At 38.9% G+C, this 21,727-nt stretch overlaps 1 protein-coding gene across 1 annotated transcript in view; it reads right to left on the bottom strand.

The window, feature by feature from the left end:
* Window positions 1–221: 221 nt before the first annotated feature.
* The window catches only part of NEGR1 (neuronal growth regulator 1), a 312,227-nt gene continuing 290,721 nt past the window's right edge, over window positions 222–21,727 (bottom strand). The window contains exon 7 of the mRNA XM_064454830.1: window positions 222–4,521. Coding sequence (XP_064310900.1) covers window positions 4,397–4,521 — 125 coding nt within the window. The 3' untranslated portion in view covers window positions 222–4,396. The remainder of the gene's footprint in view (window positions 4,522–21,727) is intronic.

Below are 21,727 nucleotides of genomic sequence, written 5' to 3'. Positions count from 1 at the left end.
AATTCCCTCCCTTGCCCTCAGTGCTCAGCAGAGCAACATAAAATAGGACTGAAAACCAGAACCAACCCAAACTAAGTGTGTTTGCAGCATCCCTGCATGTGCAATGGTACTGCTTAAAGTCAGTCAAATTGGAAGTCATTCCTCCCTTCAGTGTCAATACTTATTTATCTAGTCTCAATATTAAGGCTGAATGGAGAATTTCAAACCACTGTTTTTTAAGATTATTTTTTTCATGATTTTCTTGTTCTAAAGAATTTTGTGTTGCAAGCTGCAGTGTGGCCGGAGGGGCATGGGTGTGTGTGGCCCCCCTTCCTGCAGTGCTGCGGGAGGAGGGGGCACCCAGGCACCTCACTCCGCCCTGGCTTGGGGCCACCCGAGGGAGTTAAGCGTACAAGGGGATGTGGAAGGGGATGTAACGAGCCTTTGGCAGCACCGTGGCGCTGCCAGCCCCTATGGCAAACCTTGCGAGCAAGGCGATGCACTGCCAGTGCTAAAGTGTCAGGCAAAAATTTATCCTTTTCCTAAACTTCCTCACATATGTCAGTTTATGCAAGAATTTTAAAATTATTTCACTCGTTTAAAAGAAACACTTATTTTTTCTTTTTCTTTTTTTCTCCAAAGAAATAAAACCTTCCATGGCAGGTTATGGAATATGTATTATTTACCTCCAGACTGGGCACAAGTCTGATCCAGTCATAGAAGTAAATGCATATTTAGTCTTTAAGGCATATTGTTTACCCATGTAAATACATATTTTGGTATACACATTCTTTTTAACACAGTTATGTGGACTAAGTGGAGATTTTGGTAGGCATAACATTTACCATTGTTTGTGTAGAATGCTAGCTCTGAAAAATGTGCAAAAAAGCAGCTTGTACTGGTGATGGTTTTTAACACTTCTGTGTCTTAAAAACAGCATAGTTTCTAAAAAAAAATATATATATTGAAAAGTTTAAAAAAAGCTGTCTAGCTATGAAGGACACGTTTCCTGCCAAGTTATAAACCCTTGAGAAACTGCATTTGTTCAAGAAGTTGTGAGACATCTTTTAATTCAGTATTAGTATAATATCACGATCAGCAACTGTATAATTAGAGCATCATTGCTTCTATGTATGTCACCGATGCAATGGTAACTGCAGACCTGAGTTATTGCACAAGTAGGAACTTACAGTGTTACAGACTTTGGGGCTTCCAATGTGGACAAGAATCTTGATATAAATATCCAGTTATACTGCTTGGAGCTAAGCCATTTATTTTTCACGTTTGAAAGATGGGAATAAATATAATAATATTTGCCCGACAGATATGAACAGTATGGGTTAATCCTTTGAAGAAGCATAGAACATACCTTCGAACAGTTGCCTAAAGCAAATGCACCCCACAATTTAAAGGGTGGGTAGATTTTGTAAAATGTTGTGTTCAATTTGCAGCAGTCTGCACTGTCCGTTTTGGAAGAACGTCCCAATAAGTCCCAATCTGTACAATTACCAGTTTACCGCATGGAACAGATTAACCGAGAACCAAGTTTCTTTATTTGATCATCACCACCTACGGCTCCCATCCTGCAAAAATTAAGGTCATTTGACTCTACGTACTCTATCTGTTGAATTAATCGGTGCATAAAGTATCTCTTTGTAGGACTGGAGGGCTGAGTGGCAGGGTCTCACAAGCAGCCTTCAGGAGACTAACCCTACAGACACCGAGGGCACACGGCAGCGTGTGCGCAGTCCCGGCACGCTTCGCACTGCGCTTTGCACACACGCACACACACACATATGTCCACTGCTGAACACGCAGGTCTGACTGATATTAAATAACTATTTCATCTAAGGAAATGCCATTGGCACCTAGAAATCTTTGTGGTTGGTTTTTTTCTTTTCTTTTCTTTTTTGACTTGACAATAATTATGCCCCCCCAAATTTAAGTGAAAATTCAGAGATGGGACTGAATATCTTGTCCATGTTGTCCAGTGGCTCTACCTGGTACGAATGCAAACAGTCAATACGTAATTTTTTTTTTTTTTTTGGTATTTAATAAAGCTGCTGTTCATTCTATTCTGTTGCTGGAAATATAAGGATCCAGATATCAGGAATCACTGAAATGAAATACATCATCGAAATATAGAATTTGATCCAGCCACAGTATAGAACCATATCTCAATTTTATGTGAGACAAGGCGTATGAGTTGGGCTATGCATATCCTTTTTTCTTTCTTCATAAAACTGTACTGACATGACACTTTCTGCAGCACCACTGTTTCTAGCAAATGGATTCTAAAATATAGCACTTTAAAGCTGCAATACAAGAGAGATCAGAATATCAGGACTGTGTATAGTATAACTTGAATTGCTTTCATACTATTTCCTTAAAGAATTAATTTTGTCATGTTATTCAAGGTTTTAAAAAGTGCCACATTTCTGAAAATAGTAACTGCTTAGAACACAACTGTAAATAATAAGATAGAAATAGTACGATCTGTCACTGAACATACACAGAGTGACCCAGGACATTTTATTGCCATATTTTGGAGTCAACATATTTCTGTTTATACTCTTTATCAGTAACTACAACAGATTCACTGCATATTCTGTCTACATGTTAGCATGGGATAGTATATATTGAGACTAGTGAAACTCAGTGTCTGCCTTTTCAAAATGTGGAGTATCTGTAAACTGAACTTAGAACTGCTGAGTATGCACAGTGCTCATCTGGTATCGGTCGCTACAAAAAACTATTGTTAGGAGAAAAAATGTTGTAGTATAATAACTGTGTTGCCTACTGGAGTTCATATACGAAACAGGGGAATAATAATGGTTTTATTATTCTTGTCATCAATAGTCATTTTGTAAGCAAGTCAAGATCTACTGGGGTCACGAGGGGATCTTGTATTCAAGGGCTGTTGGCCGTAGTCATGTCCCAGCAATTTACACAGATGGCATTTTTAAATTCAGCTGTAAACTGTGAGCAATGTTTTGTGTTAATGCTGTCCAGGGCTGTTTAAAAAAAAAGTTAGTAGAATTATATGCTATTTTGAAACTTGATCCTTCACTGAGTGAAATGAGAGTGTTATCTTGATAGACTGCAGTACTAGGAAATAGTGTATGAGGACTTAACTGTGGCAAGATATTAGTACATCGGTAATGAAGTCCTGTCTGTAAAGATGATTCTATCATGGATGGCAACATGCACTTCAGTACAGTTATTGGAGCAACCTCATTTTAATATATATATGTATTTTATATATATATGTATATATATAAAATTCTTCTTGATACTTAATGTATTTTCAGATATCTATTATTTAAAAGCATCCTTTATCATTGCTAAATTAGCCAAACCAGTACAAAATTAAGTGCAAGAAAAATACCAATTCACATAGTTTTTTTGCCAGTAATACAAAAGGGACTATTCAGCTTCTCACATTTACAGCCATTTAGGAATTTTGATTTAGAATGACTAAGGGAAATGTTTCTACATTCAAAAGATGTCTCAAAATAATTTCTGTTCTGTTTTGTAATGGGAAAACTACTTTTTACGGAGATTGCCTACTGGTTAGTGGTGGTCGATGGAAAACTTAAAAAGGAGTTGGTGCTATCCTAAGTCTGAAGCAGTCTGATGACCCCCTGGAGATGGGAGAGGAGGTTTTCCTTTTAGCCAGTAGCACCTTTGTCCTCAGCTAGAGATTGCTCAAAAGGATGCTTTAGCATTTCCCAAAACACATTCCAGATTTGTGGGAGAGGAAGAGGATAGTGTTTTATGAAGGCACACCCATGCTGAATTTGCAGGAAAAAGGAAAGAAAACAGAAAGCAGTACTGCACAATGCAGTTATAGTACAAGGCTCATTCTTGAAACCTGAATATCATGCTAGAAGAAAATCTAGATATGTGTAATATTTTGAAGAAATACTTTGAAGGCAATATTATTTAATTTTTTTTATCAAAAAAGAAAAAATGTTTCTGTGTAAATGTGGATAGAATGCTATTTAAGAAGGGAACTGAATATTTGTATTGCAGCCTTAAAGAAGCACATTTTTACTGCAATATATTTTTTTTTTTTTGTAAACTACGGTCTGCAACTCAGCAGACCATGACTGAATGCTTTTGAAAACTTGTAGATTACAAACATGAAATCACAATTAATATCCTCTAAAAGTAATTTCAGAGCTTTCACGTCTTAAAAAAGGACAATGTGTACTGCTTCACAAGGTAATGCAGCTAATCAAAAAAAGGAGTAGAATTAAAGTATTTACATAATGAGCAATTCTACAGAAGGCGATCATCCCCATGTAAGCACTGCTGATTATATCCCACGCTGCTTTTAACAAACTCTACCAGATTGGATCCAGTCATCAGCACTTTCAGAGAATCCTTAAAAGCCTTTTATGGGTCTTTACACTTAGTGCAGAATGATGTTCTTCAGGTAGAATATGCTGGTGAGAGAGGACAGTGTCAACACAAGGTACCAGCAGGAGAAGAGGACTTCGGCGTCACCAGTGATCCCATACTGGGCTGTGCTGGGAGCTGCAAAGAGAAGAAAAAGGGGTTAAGTGAAAATTTCCACTCGTAGACCCCCATGTTCTTAATTTTCATTAATTCTTCTAAGATAACTAGTAGGGCAGCAAAAGCATTCTTCTGAAAACTGGAGACAATGCTGCAAAGGCGGCCAAGCCCTCCTGCTACACCGCTCAGTGAATATTACTTCTTGTTTTATGGAGGATAAATCATTATTAAGGCAAGCATTTAAAAACGTGAGTACTTAATATGAGATGAGCACTTCATGTTTAAACATCTGAATAATTTATCTGTTTTTAAGTTACTGAGCATTAAGATCTCCACTGAAATCAATGAGAGGTGAATATATTTAGCTCTGTTGGAAAACAACTCATTTTTTCCCTGACTTTAGAAGCCAAAGGTTGACAATTTTGCTTAGCCAAAGAGATTCATATTTATTTTCAGTCTCTCTGAAGAAATTGCATTTACTTGCTTTAATACAAAGCCTTTCTCAAATTCCTAAGTAAATATTACAGTTAAAATAACAGTGTCAAGAAACAAGTGAGGAGACAATAATTTGCAGCAGTTTTGAGCATCTGCTGGCTATCCCGCCTGTGGCGTGGGAATGGACCTGGGCAGAAACCAACAATTTTGTTCTTGAAAAGTCACAGACAGGAGGAAGGAAAAGGATCTGTTACCTCATGCTGCACCAAACTGAAGCTGTCAGGATGATGCAATTGGGATGTTCGGCTGCTAAAACACTCTAGGCTCACTTTGGCCCACAGACTTCTCTGCAATATTCTCTGAAACCAAATATTTTTCTTTTATATGATGCATGAAACCCCAACCTCTTATAGATGTACACAGCATCCTGTGCTCTTTGGTTGAACACTGGTATCAAAGGCTTTGCTTTCCAGGCTATATGCATATAATATAGCTAATTCTAAAACATAATATCTTTGCAACACTTGTATCCAGTGCCATTTCTACAAGCAGGCATCGCTTCTGTCAATGGCACTTCATTTAGATGCAAGTAGCAGATTTGTTTTTTTGGCTAGATTGACCCAATGTCTGCCAGAAACATGGAGCAAGACTGAGCCAGCTTGGAGCCCATGTCCTGGTGCTCAAGGCCTTTTCCTGGCAGAGGACAGAGGTGTCAGAAAGGCAGGAGGGGAACAGAAATTTCCAAGCTCATTCCTGATAACCCATCTTGAGTGAGCTGGGGATGTTCAACCCAAAGGCTTGGCTGCAAAAGGGAGAAACCACCAACATAGTTACTTTGAAAAACATGTAAGCCATGTGTGAACAAAGAGGAGAGGTCACCCCAGAACCCAGGGTTGATAGGGAGTTGGAAACCACATGGAGGATCCTGCCTTTTCTGCAAGATCTCTCCTTTCACCCTATTACATTGCTGTCCCAAGGTGTCCTCAAGGCACTGGGCTACCTGGACCAAGAACACCAAGAGATAGTCTGAAGCGGAGACTTCAGCCAACAGATCTACTCTGCAGGTACATGGAAGACAGCTACATAGAAGAGGTACCAATAGTGCAGAAGACAATTTCCCTGGGGCCAAGCCAAAGCTTGTCCCACCGCCTTGCCCAGGACCAAGCCACCTCTGACAGCACTGCTGCCCCTTGCCAGTGCCAAGTCCACCTCTGGCAGGGAGACACCAGGGTATGGCACACACAGTGCTTCAGAGTAAACAAACTTCACCAAATCCTCACGTGCTTCCCTTTTGGGCAGAGAAGAGGAGGAGGAATAAAGCATCCCTGATGGCTGACATGATCCATGCTGCTGGGCTGTCCAGGAGGGTTGCATGGTGTGGGCAGGATGGACCCTAGGGAGGAGAGCAGGACCTTGCTTGGTGGTATGTGCAGGATGTTCAGTTCAGTCTGAACACTGAAACATAAACATCACTTTGCTTTCTATACAGAAACCTGAGGTATGTGCTACCGGGTCCATTTTCAATGTATGACATTTTATTAGGCGCAGAGTATGTGACAAAAACAAAAATCATTCAATTCCCCCCCAGGCAGAAAGGTTCAGGTAATAAAAAAAAAAATTACAACACAAAGTTTGATTTTGAAGCTTAGTTTAGTGACTTATAACCATGACTAACCGCAGGACAGGGCACTCTCCTCATTAAAAAGGAACTTTCTGTGATAAGTCAGTATGACAAATCAACATTTAATTTATTACAAAAACCAGGCTAGCAAGCTGAAGCATAGCGTAGGTGGTATTTCATTTTATCATATTAAAAGAGTTTCCCTAACGTAAAGATAATTTGAACTACGGTGGCTATAAAAGCGAGTGGAAAATTATGTAAATCTGATTTCCTGCATATGAACCAATACTATCTTTCTAAAGCTTATTAAATCATATCTGGATTGTTTCAGCACAAAGGTACTAGGTGAATTAATGGGGGAAAAATACATAGACTTGAGTAGATAATAGAAAAGAGTTATGGTTCACAAAGCTGGCTAACCAGGAGAATTTGATATGAAAGAAACCTGAAGAAGAAGCAAATCTGGACCAGGTTAAGTGACTGGACTCTGCTGGGTTTGAATAAATTGCCCCAAAGGCTGAGTTTGCATAGTACAGGGAGGTCAAACAAGTGCAGAGGCTGGTTTTGTTGATCCATGGGTGATATATTAGCCCTGTTCAACTCCACCCTGTCCCACACCTCACCCCCTCTGAGGAGCTGGGGTGTTGATGCTATGGCTGGGTCTGACAAACAAGATTTCAGTTCAAAAATCATTTAATAAGCTCTCCTAGTTTCTTTAAACCTGTCTTTGGCATTACAATAAAGAATGAAATCCAGCTGTGCTCTGTGGCTTCCAGGTTCACTGGGACTGAAGCTCTGAAAGAGCTTAAGCAGAAATTTAAAATTGGTCTCCAGCCCCTCTAATACTGGATCCATTTCCTCAGACTCCTTTCAAGAGGGCAAACTGGTGCAAGCCTTCTGACATTAGGGTCTGCTGATTAGTACCTGCTGGGTATATTTCCATTCATGAGACCTGCAGTGACATTTGCTATAGAAAACCAAAATAAACCTGGAGCTATTCATATTTGCGTCCACATGGCCCCAAGAGTTCCCCTGAACAAAGATATTGCTGTCATTGTGGAAATGTCCCCAAAATCCATGGCGCACCAACAGGCAAACTGATCAGAAACTGGCTTTAAGGGCCTTTTTTGGAACTGTGTACTGCAGGTTTAAATAGCCATGCTATGTTAATTCAAACTGGAACCGGTAGCTAGAAAACATTTGCCGTACGCCTGCCCAAGACCAGCCGTTCAGGTGCTGGTCTTCAACCCTTTAATTCATCGGTCGGTAGAAAAAGCCTGACAACTCTTCAGCTTGCCTTAATGGTCTTCTTTTATAATTAGCAGCCCGAATTAGAGCACCCTTTGGGCAGCTTGGCTGGCAGAAATGGGCAGGGTGCTGCCTATGCGTTCAGCTGGGGAACACTCGGTTGCCTCAGGTACAATGGATGGTGACTTGTTGATTCCAAAAGTCTTGACAGATCATTGTGTCTCTTAACTTCAGTCCAACTTCTGGAAATCTCCAAGTGTTTGTAGTCTCCAAAGTGAACTTATAAGCAGATCTTCCTCTCACTCTTAGTGGCAAATGGGTTGCATCAGGTGCAACGTCACGGTAAGTCTACTGGATGGCATACAGTTTATAATGTCACGCTTGGGTCTTAAAAATTCTTAAAAATTAATAAGCTTCTGCTATCCTTTTCTTTTTCACCTCAGTATTTTGATTAACTTTTCCTGTGGCTACCTGACTGCTTTGCTGGGAAAAGAAAATTCTGTTTCCAAATATTAACAAAATTCTGTACATCTTTTGTGATGTTTCACAAACTTTAAAATGTGAACAATATTAATTTTAAAAATTAAAGATTCTTAGTATGGTCTGCTTAGTTATTATTCTAGAATGGAAAATTATTTTTTATAAGTGCTAAGTAGTTCTTGCTTTCATTGTCATCGCTGTGTAATTCTAGGCAAGGTCATTTTGTACTTGGACTGGTTAATTTTCATAGGGCTTTTTTTGAAGGTTTGCTATATCAGACTAAAACCCTTAGTTTAGGAATGAATGAAAAGGTTTAAATGTTTGAAAATAGCATGAAACTTACAGCTGCTTTTTTTCCCCCACTAAGATCTTAGCATTGAATGTAATTGTTTTATACGGACACACACATTTGCAGTCTTAATATTTGTAGAGTGAGATAATGGTGGAGGCATGTATGATTAGGTATTAAATAAAAGCATGAATTATTTGACTCCCTGATTACATCTGCAGATATCCTGGGCATCTCCATAATACCCATCACCACCATTATAACAGAGCACTGTTTATAACTGATTTTACAGCGGGTGAACCTTTTGGTACACAGAGGGGGGAAGGAGAACAGTGGTTGGCCTGCAGAGAGGTATTTATCTGGCTAAAGATTCTCATCCAGAACAATGTCTCAGTAACTATCTGAAATAGAAACCAAGGTCAAATTGTTTGCCTCCCCTTGTGCTGATCTCGCTGTGCAAATTCAGTTCAGAGCTGTGGTAGTGGTACCTTAAAAGACAGCGAATTTCTATCTAGAGAAAGATTAAAATGAGGTTGATGAAAAGTCTGATGTTTGAAATATAAAATGACCTAGGATTTAGAAGATGCAATAACTTTAAAATATATCAACTTCAGTGACTGAGGGTCAATAGCTTACTTTCTTGCTAATTGACAAGTGAAGCCCTGTGCCTGGCAGCAGGGTGACTGAGTGCTGGTGGGCCCAATAGCAATGTTTGGGTGTTACCATGTTTAACTCAAGGCATTGGTTGCCATCCATGTATGACTAGAGGAAACGGTTATAAAATTTCTAGGGGAGAGACTCCTTGTCTGTGGTCCCTGGTCTAGTAAAGTAGGGGCAGGGTGTCAAGCTGAGCTGAGCACATGGCAGCATCGCTGAAGAGCTGTGAAGGGACCCAGTGGGGTTTGGCAGGTCCCTGTCCATGCCATCTCCCAGAAGATAGTTCTTGTCCTGCAGAGCTCTGTGGGGAGTCGTGTGTGCCTTGGGATCTGCAGTCACCACCTGCCCGCTGGCAGCAGCCCTCAATATTGACATCCAGCAGTAGGTAACAGGAACGGATTTTGTGTGCACATATTGCACTGCATCCTCATAAGCATTATGAGGTGTGTCTAATCTCCCTTAATACATTAAAATTATCAGTAAATCTGTACGACCATTGCTCTTGTTGCACCAGGGGCAGAGACACACGGAGAAAGTTTCTGCTTCCATTCCCCGCTTTGCTTTGTAACTCCCTGTGTTATTAGTTATTAACAAAAGCTGGTCCATTTCTCACTTTTGACAAGACCACATCTAACATCTGAGAGTCATTTACATGCTGTCACACTTCTGCTAAAGGAGAAACCCTTGCTAAGGTCAGCACTCACTGTGTCCCGCATTGCTGTCAGAGCACGACCACTGGCCAAGGTCCCTTTGTGCGCGCCCCTGAGGTCCACGTGCCCTTATCAAGCTCTCCTTTTTTCTAATTTAGTGATTATTCTACATAATACTAATGTTAGCAGTTGTGAAAATATTTAAGCGCGCTCTTAGCGCAGATAGGATTATATTCAGACGTCTCTCCTAGTGGTGAATAGAAAGGAACAAAGTAATATTATATCAGTATCTCTAATTAATACAAGAGATTAGGAAAAGTACTATGCTGTAATGTGCAAACCAACATTTCCTAACGCCAAGCACTGTATTAACCAGAAATAATTATAAGCTTTAATGCTGATGCCTTGTAGACAAAAGCATGGACCTCTCTAGGTTGTCTGAATAAGCAAGACTAATTCTGTTAAATGGATTATGCAAAGAGATGTTAATGAGCATTTCATTTAACTATATTCAGGTTAATGATTTATTATAGGAAAGCCTTAATAAATAGGTTTTTGTGCAACATTTAAAATATACAGAGAAGGAAGGAATAAACTAACTCAAGGTCAAAGCAGTAAGAAAAAAGAGATGAAAAAGACTGGGCTGTCAGAAATAGTTTTTTAAAAGAAAAGATTGTAAGATAATGGGACTCTGAAGGCTCAGTTGAGTCCTACAGATAACATCTCTAAATATTGTTACATGTGAAGTTAGCTGAGGATTTATGGCTTTGGAGGAGTGGGTCGACAGTCTATAAAAGACTGAATTAGAAAGCAATGGCTTGTGATAGGAGAGGTAATCTGCTTGGAGAACACTAGAACAGGCTTACGAGTGTTTTGACCAAAGGAAAGTTTGTCAAGAAGAGAAACCTCACTCTGTGCCTTGGAAGCCAGGCAGGACTGTAGAAAGCTTGACCTTGGGAGAATAAAACCTTAAAATCTTGTGTAAAAATGAATCAGCGAAGATACCAATTTGTTTAGTCTTATGCAAATGCAATCATCCTCAAGGCTAAGTGCCCGAGACAGGAAATTTACAGCGATGGAAAATTCACTAGTGAAGTTAAATAGATAAATCTGAATGAGGAGGCCCTTTTGAAGTGTGTGCCAGATGGAGACTTTGATTAAACAGAGCTTTGACCATGATAATAACACTTGGAAAATGCTGATAATTTGAGTAATGTTGAAATGCATTTGGACCATTTCTGTGGTAGCTGGGAGCTGGACATGGTGACTCAGAAAGTCCTCTCCTGTCTGATGTTCTTCTGTTACTGGTACGAATCACTGAAATTCCTTTTAATGAGAGAAAAACATACAGCACTGCCCAGCCCAACATCCCCAGAATGCATTTGAAATGCAAAATGCTTATATTTTAAATAATGGCATACACTTTAGGGTCAAAATGTTTTGCTTATTCCAGAAAAGAAAGTCAAGTGAAGAAATCAGAGAAGAGCTGTGCAGCCCTAACTTTCAGAAAAGTGAAACACTTTTTACGTGATGGCACACGAGGCACTGAAAAACATTTTTACTGAGTATGACAAACTGTTAGATGAGGAAGCTCAACACCACTGGACATGTCCTCGCCTGTGTGCAGTGCTCATTTGTCTCCCCAGTCCTTGCTCACGAAGCCATAAGGACAAGGATTACGTTGGGAACAAGGGAGGAACGTGCCAGTGCGACACCACCTCCATACAGTCATCTATATCAAATACATTAGTATAGGGAACAGCCAGATTTTGCTCTGTTAATGCCTGTGCAGCCATTCACTGTGTTACGTGGGTGTAATTTTGGGTAGAATTTTGCTTTTCTATAATTTCTAGCTAGGAGTCACTCAGCACTACTGAGACAAATATATCTGAAAATCCTTGAGAAAGGAGACAGGAAATATTGCAAAAGTTGTCCATGAGCTAACTCAGCCTGGATGGATTTATGCAACTCCTTCAGCTGATTCTAAGACAGAGCTGTAGAGGATATAGCCAAAACCTGTGAGGTTCTTAAAAGAGTGGCTTTGTCATTCTCTGAAATGTGAGTGTTGGCAGGAAGATTCGGAAGATGAGCTCCCCCAGTAGTTCGATGGAATGGATAAGAGAGGGGTATTGTCAGGTCCTTCTCATTGGCATTCACACAAGGCTGCTGTGAGATGCAGAGACTGTAAAATGAATGGCTTATGCTGACTTGTTTCTTATTTCTAATTTAAATGAATAATGTAACATTTTTTGAGTCTTAAAATAGGAATACAGAGAATAAAAGATTATTGCTATAACTGCAGAAGCAAAACCCAACTATTTGTTGCACTAAAATATTAAAGCTTATATTTTAAATACTTGAGATAGATATGCCACCAGCAGTGTTTTAAAGTGAAATATTATCACTGTGTGTGTTTGCACGTATATCTGTGTATGCACAGAAAATAAGAAAGTAGCATTTCTTGTTGCAGTCATAAAGAGCCCAGTTGTGCCATGCTCTGTATCTAATTCAAAACTGGTTCTTTACACTGGTTCTGACTGAGTTAAAATATAAAATACAATATTTTCAGGACTAAAAAGGAAGTCAAGCAATCAAAACATGAAAACTAACTCAGCCACCCAGCGTTGTAATTTCCTAATTTTGGGGATCTTTACCTGGGAATTTGGGATCCCTGGCTGTGGAAACAGACATCCAAGGAGGCAGCAAAAGAAACACGCTTCCTCCCTGCCCTCCGCAATAGTCAGTCGCCCTTTCTGTTCCACTCACTCACACACCGACAAATAACTTGTGCTAAATATTGTAAACAGCAAAGTACTAATTTAAAACCAGCTAAAAATACACACAGTAATGTAAACTTTAAGCAAGATGATTTTTGCTTGCTTATTAATGTGATGGGGCATGCCAGACACATTTTGCAGTTGTTCAAACTAGACCTACTTAGTGAGTACTTAACAGCTGCATTTCATTAAGATTATAGAGAAAGCAAGACCATAACTGATGAAGGTTGTTAACTATGTGCAAAAGGTTTTTAAGTGTCTTAATTTCTGTTCTCAAATAACTCTCTGGAACAAAGCATTTCCAAAGTCAGCAACTCCTCAAAAATACTTGGTGCAGGCATCTCAACATATATAGAATGTATATGGAAGCACCTCTGACCCCCTTAGGTTGACTCACCAGCAACGTGTTATCTTGCAAACAGAATTGCTCTTGTTTCTACGGAGAGCATCCTATGCTCAGGCTGGAGGATGCAGTTAAGATCTAGCCATCAATTTGGCAGAGTTGCATTTGGAAATATGGTTCTGGGCTGGGAATGGCTTTGGTGGGCAGCAGCAAGAAGCAGCTACGCTCCATGGGCGGTGATGGTGCCAAGGGGTCGTTGAATTGAGTTACCTCTAAGGTTTTTGCCGTCTCCTGTTTGCTTTTCCCCAGTTTCACTTCCTTAAGACCTGCCCAGGTCAGCCACCTCTCAGCAGCCTCTCTTTGATGAAAAACCCACTTTCAAAAGCTCTCCTGACTAATGGAACCCTGAAATTGTATTTTTCTTCCAAACTCTAATGTTTTCTTTTCCAAATTGTCATTGACTCTTCTCATAGAAATCCAGGTTTAAATCTGATAGATATTGTTCACAGCAAAATATTTAATGTAGAAAAAAGAAGGGATGTTATTTTAGAGAAACAAACATCTCTAATTTTTCAAACTTATAAATGGTAAGTAATCTTTCCAGCTAATTTATACTTTTAAAAATCACGGTAATTTGATCATATATAAAGGTACAGACGGATTGGCAAAATTTGGGTAACTTAATTGAGAAAGAGGGTAAGATTTTAATTCTAATTTAATTAGAACCTTTTAATTCTAATTAAGTGGATGCTATTGTTATAGAGTATTTAAGATATCAGAAAAAAAATCCTATCCAAGAAGGGAGGCACATGGGATATCTTGCAGTGAGGGAGAAGATCCGAAAAACTCAAAACCCATGATTCTGGATGTTTTTACTTCACAGGCCAAAGGAATCACTGTGGTCCTCTGTGTCAACGTGTGCTTTTTGAAGGACTTCAGCATCTAATTATTAGTGACATGATAGAAACCTACAGAACCTATTAACATTTTTTATTCATTCAGTATATGTACACCACTGAATTGTTAAAAAACCATGATACTACCCAAACTACTGCATTTGAATACATTTGAATGCAAGCACTTTATATTGCTACTGTTTTCACAATGAAAAGGTATTGTTAAAACTTTATTGCTTATGTGTGATTTGTTTCCAAACTTGCATTTTAAATTTTAGCATGTGGTTGCCAATAGAAAAGTCCCCATTTACAGGCAATTATCACACAGTGGTACCTAAAAATCCCTGTAGTTATTGCTCACTCTAATTATATGGTCTTGCTGTTGTTCCTACTCAGTAGTGCTTGAAGTGTGGGCTTTTCAGTGGGAGCCAGGCACACACTGTTTTTGCTACTCCATATTTCTGAATCTACAATGGATTCAGGTAACACATGAAAAACGGGCAATGGTGATTTGGAGAAACTCTTAACAACAGCAGCCCTAACACAAAAGCCTGTTTTGTAGATAATCAGTGTAAATAATAGTTTCCCCACATGCTGCTGTCTGTCAAGTTATTTCTTCAAGCAAATGTCTCTGGGTATCATAAAATCAGAAAAACAGTGGTGCTCAGACAAAGCAGGCTCACTCTAATCTTTTGGGTAGTGCAGACACGCTTTTGTTGCAGCTGCAAAAAAACAAAAACAATTTTAAGCACTTATGCATTGTTGTATGGTGTATCTTTAATGGAATTTCATTTAGACAGATAAATTTGATCATATCAAATAAAAACCCACTTCCATTAAATAATGCCAATGAAAAGAATCTTGCTAATACATTAATAGGATAAATGAAGCAGGCACTGAACACAGAGTGCCTTAGTGTTTAACAGGATAAAATAGTACAGTGCTGACATACCTCCTTTCTACTGCAGGGAATATTTTATTATTCTAAGAAGTATTTATGAGGAAAATTACTGTGAGGGAATGGAATAAAATTTGGCTTTATATATCATTCTTTATGCTCAAGTTATCTCAAATTTCTTTGTACAGATGAGAAATACAGTCATAATCGAACAAATAAAGTATCTTTCAGGAAGTTCAGAACTGTAGGTGTGTAGCAGCCTCAGAGGTCCGAGAGGACTTTTAACAGATGGAAGAGATATCAGTCTCAGTCCTGGGATGAACCCAGTGCTTAACTGGATCACCACCTTATCCCTGCTTTTAGCCACTAAAGGAGACAGGAGAAATCAGCCAAGTGCCTTGTCCAGGGAGTAAAGCAGAGCACATAATCGATGGCACTGAACAGACATCTCGCTGTGTGTCAAAGCAGACTGAGCCTGAACATAGCTGTTCAGAACAAACAGCATTGTGCACCAAGCCACTGACAATCCCAAACCATCTTCCCCAAGACTTCTAGGACTGACATGCAATACAGGGACCGTCCCAAGGTGACTCCAGCTGAGATTTTAATGCAAGAACCTCAAAACTGGATGTGGTGTAGTGAGAAGGAGCTGCACGCATTTCAGAGGGCAGATTAAAATTCAAAATAAACTTAGTGACTAAGAGAAATCTTTTGACCAGAAAAAAATATAATTCAATTCAATAAGGCCAAAAAAATTCTGTTCGTTAACAAAAATAGCCAGCTGCACATGTACTGGAAGAACAAGAATTGACTCTGCGATAATTCCTTAGAAAAGCCTCTGTGATTACATTGGATGATCCATGCTATCTTACTGTGAAAGGAGAAATATGTTTCTGGGGTGTGTAAATAGAAATGCAGCCTACGAGGTAGTTCTGCTGCTCTCCTCAGCATGGGAGGGCTGTGTCTGGTGTGGATGGGTCACTCTGGGAGATGCACAGACTGGCTTGAACAGCCTAGAGAAGATCAACGAGAACATGTCACCTAGGAGGAAAGCTTGGAACAGCAGGACAGTTCAAAACCCAAGGGGGAGAGGGTGTCCTAATAACAACCATGGGATACACATAAGGATTGCCCCTGGAGAAGGTAAGGGAACGATCTGCTTGTGTGTGTAGCAGGTAGAACAAGATCAACAGGTCTGACCTGCAGTAGGTAGGACCCAGAATAATTATAAAGGCAAACTTAGCCCTGGGTTGCACGGAAAGGATGAGGACTCTGCATCATTGCAGAGTTTTAAGAGCAGTGTGTACAAATATCTGTCAAGAATAACAGTAGACACCCCCTCTCTTGCCTGTGGGAAACGACCTTTTTAGATGTTCTCTTTGGGCTTTTCAAAATAATAATCCAGGAAAGCATCATAATTAGCAGTGATTGAAACAATTTCATTTTGGAACTGGGGATATAACAGGTACTAGAAAGGAACAACAGCTACCTCCAACAGGGAGGGTGGCTCATGGCAGAGACAAAGATCAGGTACCTCAGCAGCAGCTCATGGAGGCAACTCCCCAGTCCATAGCACAGGCTGCAGCTCCATTTCCCTCTCCTGGAAATTGGCTCTCAGTTCTTTCTGATGGCTTAAGGACATGCCCATTGTATGCAAACTGCACAGAAAACTTTAAACAGATCTTTAATTCTTGTAGAAAAATGAATGCAGCTGTGGAACCTATAATTAGCATATGCCTCTTGGCTTATCAAACCCAGCTCTGCTGTTGCATTGTGTCTTGTGATTTCCCTCATAAATATCTTAAGATCTATCTTAAAAGCAGTTGCTTGTCTTCCACTGGGAGCAATCAGTGGAAGGTTTCTCTACAGTTGCACTTCTGAATGGGTAGGAATTTTCTTTCTCCTAGGATAAATTTATCTTTGGATGAGCTCTGTCTCCTGGATCTCACTGCCCTGTTTCCACAGGCACCACTCGTGTATGGTTTCACTCTGTTAGAGTAAGCACCGCCTTCTAGTCTCCTTCCTCTTTCTCTTCTTTCTTTTTGCATAATAGGAACAACAACAGGTTCAAACACTTTACAAAAACTTGCAGTTTTAACCCATTTCTTTGTAGGATCAGACCCTGAAGGGCTATAATTATCACTAATGTTCCCACATTAGAACTATTAATAAGTTAAAGGGCACTGTTGTTTCTATGGCTTGAAATAAAACCTGATTTCCGTTTTCTTTTAGTTTGCCAAGCTTTCCTCTCCTTCTTTAGATGTGCTAAAAATAATTTACCCAAGGATTATTAAAAAAAAGTAAAGATTTTTTGGAATATTATTTCATGCTTTATTGCAGCAGTAATCTCTTTGGTAAGGTTATCTTCAGTGACTCAAATAACTTTGCCTTCAAATAAAAGTTATTACTTTGCCCAAAGGCCAAGCAAAGAGTGCTTTCTGGAATCAGATCCACTCTGCCTCTTTGGAACATATATGAGAAAAGTTGAATAAATGCAAACCTAGCATAGCTGGATAGTCAGACTTATATGATCTACTGCAGTGTATTAATGAGCCAGAAATACTATCTAGGATTTCATTAGCAAAATAAGACCTATTTAACAAAAATATTACATGAAATAGCGAAAATTCCAAGTCAAAATTCTAACAAAAGTCAAGGAAGATTATCATATTGCTGTCTCCCTACATTAGTTATGCAGCCAAAGCGACAAGGCTGGCTTCAGAAATGCAGTCTGTAAGCACCTCTAGGCAAAAAACCAAAACCAAACCCAAAATCCACCCCCTCCCTGCTGAAAACTCTGAACTTTAGCCTAATTGCAGATGTTTCGATTAATACTGTGCTTAGTAGGCTGGAACACAATTGCATAGTACTGAAATAAAAATTATAACATCTGTGTAACCTGGCTGATAGATAACATTGCAATAGATAACAGTGTTACATCTTTTTGCGTAAATAGATGGGCTGTTCTGTGTAACCAGCCTCTTCCATTTAGTGATGCACGCTGGGGCGCCTGACCTTGTGGTCATTGCCAGAAAAAAAAAAAAAAGAAAGAAACAGCCTAAAGAAAAAAATCCCGAGTTTCACTATGAAGACATTTCTATAGTCATCTGAAGCCTCCTGAATTTCCTGGCTTAAGCATTAATTCCTTGAACTGAGAATTGGACGCTACTGAATTTTTTTTCTATTGGATTTCAGATTTACCAATGCTTTGTAAAAGAAAGGCAATGCCTCATTACAGAATTGTGTAAACTGTAGAGCACAGCATACTGCATCCTATTATCTATCAGCAGAAAACTAATTTCATAACACCAGTGTAGTCAGCAAAGCCAGGAAATGCTGCTTGTGTTTGTGCCCGTTTACAAGAATACTGTTCATTGCCCAGAATAACATATTATCATCATAAATATCGTCTGTAGTTCTGATAGGAAAGGGTATGGTAAAAAATAATGACCCCATATTTAAAATGTGCTAGTTACGTGTCTGTAGGCAGGTACTGCGTCACTGTGCACCAGAGTCTGAGCAGTCAGACACAAGAATACTTTGCATTGTATTTCTATGGGATGGTGCATGGTAACTGCAAACAGGATTGACAACAGCCTCTAGTTCAACTTCCCACGAAATTTTGGGCCAGGTGATCTTCTGAGGTCCCTTCCCACCTGGGCTGTTCTACAATTCAACATATTTCCCAAGATCTCAGTAAAGGTATCAAAGTCCTGAGACATACATGGACTCAGACACAAGTTCTGAATGGATACTGGATTGGGGCTATTCTTAATTATTGTATATCTTAAACTGTAATCCACCAGACAAATGTACAACTCCCAGACTGCCCTTCTTGCCCCAGATTTGGCGAGAAAAACATTTTTTTCTGAGTTTACATATGGAAAAACACAAAATTTATAGAAAAGAGGAAAGAAGTTCTTCTGTTGAGAGTGAACCATGAAATCACCTTTAGATCAATATTCTAAAAGATGTAGCTACTGAAACACTTCATTACTTTAAAATGCTTATTTATACTTTATATCAGAACTAATTTCTGTTGAACTTATATATGTGAAATCTTATCATATTAGTCAATTGGAGGTCCCATGTACTATATGCTTATATGATGGGCATGGTTACCTGGCTACACTATGGTGACTAAATATGGATGTCACATTCATCTTCCAAGCTTTGCTTCTAGAAAGATGAGTTTTTGTATATCTGCAGTGTGATGTACACACCGTTTCTGAAGTGCATATGTCTAGTATTTTTTTTGACAGGTTTTCTATTTGAAACTTTCATTTTTTAGACTATTTTAGATTTTCAAAAATGTTCTAAAATTTGGCACACATATTTTTGATTATCCAGAAGTTAGAAGTTCTTACTTATTTGGCAGAAGTACTTAGCAGACAGATGTGCTTGCTAACGTGATAAGTACAACACATTTCTGTGTCATAAGAGGCACACTATGGCTTTCAACTACAGATCTTACTAAAGTGTCTCTCGCCCCTTCAAAACCCTTCCTTCCCATGTATGTGAGGCATGCTTCACCTGCATTGCTCTTGGCACAAAACCAGCTTGTATTTTTGAGTCTAAACCCTTTTGTCTTGTCTGGAAGATGTGGCATAGCCACAGCTGTAGATGTAGAGGGGAATAGCAATAGAAAGGGACCATTTTAAGGGAAACTTGTAGGAAAAGAAAAAATAAATAATTAAATAATTTCATTATATTATGCAGTTTTCTGCTCATACTGCTGGTTTTGGATGTGATGTGTTCAAGGCTGGAACTACCTTCTTACCTACATATCTACAGCACACACCTAGCCCGGATTTTGCTAGCATCTGTGTCAATAACAAGAAAAATAGTCATCTCTTGCTTAGCTTAAAATTGAATAAAAAAAATACACAGAGGGAAAGACATCAGGTCTAGAACAGGCTGACATTGGATTCTGCATGGAAGCCCAAAATTAAATGGAGGAGAATGGGTCATGATCTTCCACTGGATATGGTAAACACAGCTTTGGGTAAGGGGCCATTGAGAAGATGACTAGAAAATCACTAGGGAAAACACTGGAACAAGCAAGCCAGCGAACCATTCCCATTCCCCATCCCTGTGTTGTATCCCAAACCATGAGGTCTAGATAGGTTCTTCAATGAAGAAGAACCAAGAAGAACCAAGAACTGTGGCTCTCCATGACAGATAACCATGCTCAGATTTCCAAAGTATGTAACTTTTGAGTCACTTGCAAAGGGTCAAGTTTGATAAATTTGCCCAATTCAGAAATGTGATACTCTAACAAAACTATGGAGTGATAAAGTCAATTGCTGAGAAAAACAGGTTGTTTTGAAAATAATATGTGTGGCTTGTGCTTTCAGGTACTTACGCACATAATTTTGGCAGCCTACAATAACTGCTTCTCTGACAATGTTGCCCTCATTTTAAGTGTCACATCTGAGAAAAGGAAAAGCATTTTAATGTGACAGAAAGATTTGACTTGGGAGCTAATTACTTTAATTTGATAGAATTTTTGTCTCATCTGCATACTTGACAATTATTTATGACTTACATTGGTAATTAGAGGTTGGGTCTTGTACTGGAATATCGTAAATAGCTTTGAAGACATTTGCTGATCCTTCCAACTTTTAGAGGAAACCAATTTATTAGTAGTTAATATGTAAAATATTTGTACTTCTGACCTTTTGTAAAACATTCTTTCTATATTTTAAATGATCGGTTGTCAGAATCATTTTCCTCAAAATGAAGTGTGACATTGTAAATAAGCTCTTGAATTAAGCAGCATATTAAATCTATGTATTCAGTGGCAACCTTTGATAGTTCTCATATATCATGAAGATTTTGTTGGTTCTGCTACATTGAGGCAATGTCATACAGCATTGTGAATGATAATTTTTTACACTGAACTTTACAGTTTCTGGACAGTTTCAACATCATTCTTCTGATCTTGACAAAGGATATTGAGTTAAGCAGGTTAGTACATGATTTCTTGCCTTTTTTTGGTGACTGTGTATGAGAAAGGAACTTTTTGCTGGAGGAGCTGACAACCTTTAAACAAATCTTCCAGTGAGGTGGTTGTCAGACGATTTCTAAAAATGCGTTTTTTTATTCAGCTATTCTGCTGATTTTCTCAAGCATGTCTTTGCATAGTGTATATACTGCTTTGGTTTTATAGGTATATTAAAAAAAGCAATCCATGGAAGTTGACTGTGAACCACACTAATAGCCAATCAACTAAACATCAATAGTGCTTTTATTATAATAAGGTGGTGGATGAAATAAATAACAAAGTTGAACTGTTTACAACTTCCAGAAGAGTTAATTTGTGGTGCCACCTTGGATTATAACTGACTAGACCAGTATTATTTCTCAAGTTTGTCTTGTATGTCAATACTGCTTAATCTTGTTCTTTGTAATGGGGTACATCTCAAATAGGAGGACTCTGGATACGTCATATACATAAAAGAGATCTACAGCTTGCTGGCATGTGAAATTCCTCTTATATATATTTCCATGAAACTACCAGCACATTATGTGCTCAGCAGCATAAATAAGAAAGCATGTTACCCTGGCAATTTTACATTTACTACATTAGTTAGTAAATGCAATGGCCACCCTGACTTTCCTATAATAAAAAACTGCTGAGCCTTTTCATGAAAGATGATTGCAATTTCCACTGGCCTGTATATGCAATGAAAAAACGTAACTCATCAAAATCTGAGCTATTTGCTCTTAAGATACAAGAGCGTTTTTCTTGAACACTTGACATGACATTAACTATTCATGAAACCTGAGAGTGTTCAAACACTGCCTAAGTAAAATTGTTACTACTTTTCAACTTGATTGAGATCTTTTCTGAACGAGACTCTACAGCAGCCAGCAAAATGACTCTCCACACATAAGAAATGTAGAGACTGTCCAGGTACTGTAGCTGTG

This window comes from Phalacrocorax carbo, chromosome 6 (assembly GCF_963921805.1).
Source record: "Phalacrocorax carbo chromosome 6, bPhaCar2.1, whole genome shotgun sequence".
In the NCBI taxonomy this organism is placed as follows: domain Eukaryota; kingdom Metazoa; phylum Chordata; class Aves; order Suliformes; family Phalacrocoracidae; genus Phalacrocorax; species Phalacrocorax carbo.
Note: the sequence above shows the minus strand (reverse complement) of the source record. Positions and strands in the feature narration are given on the sequence as shown.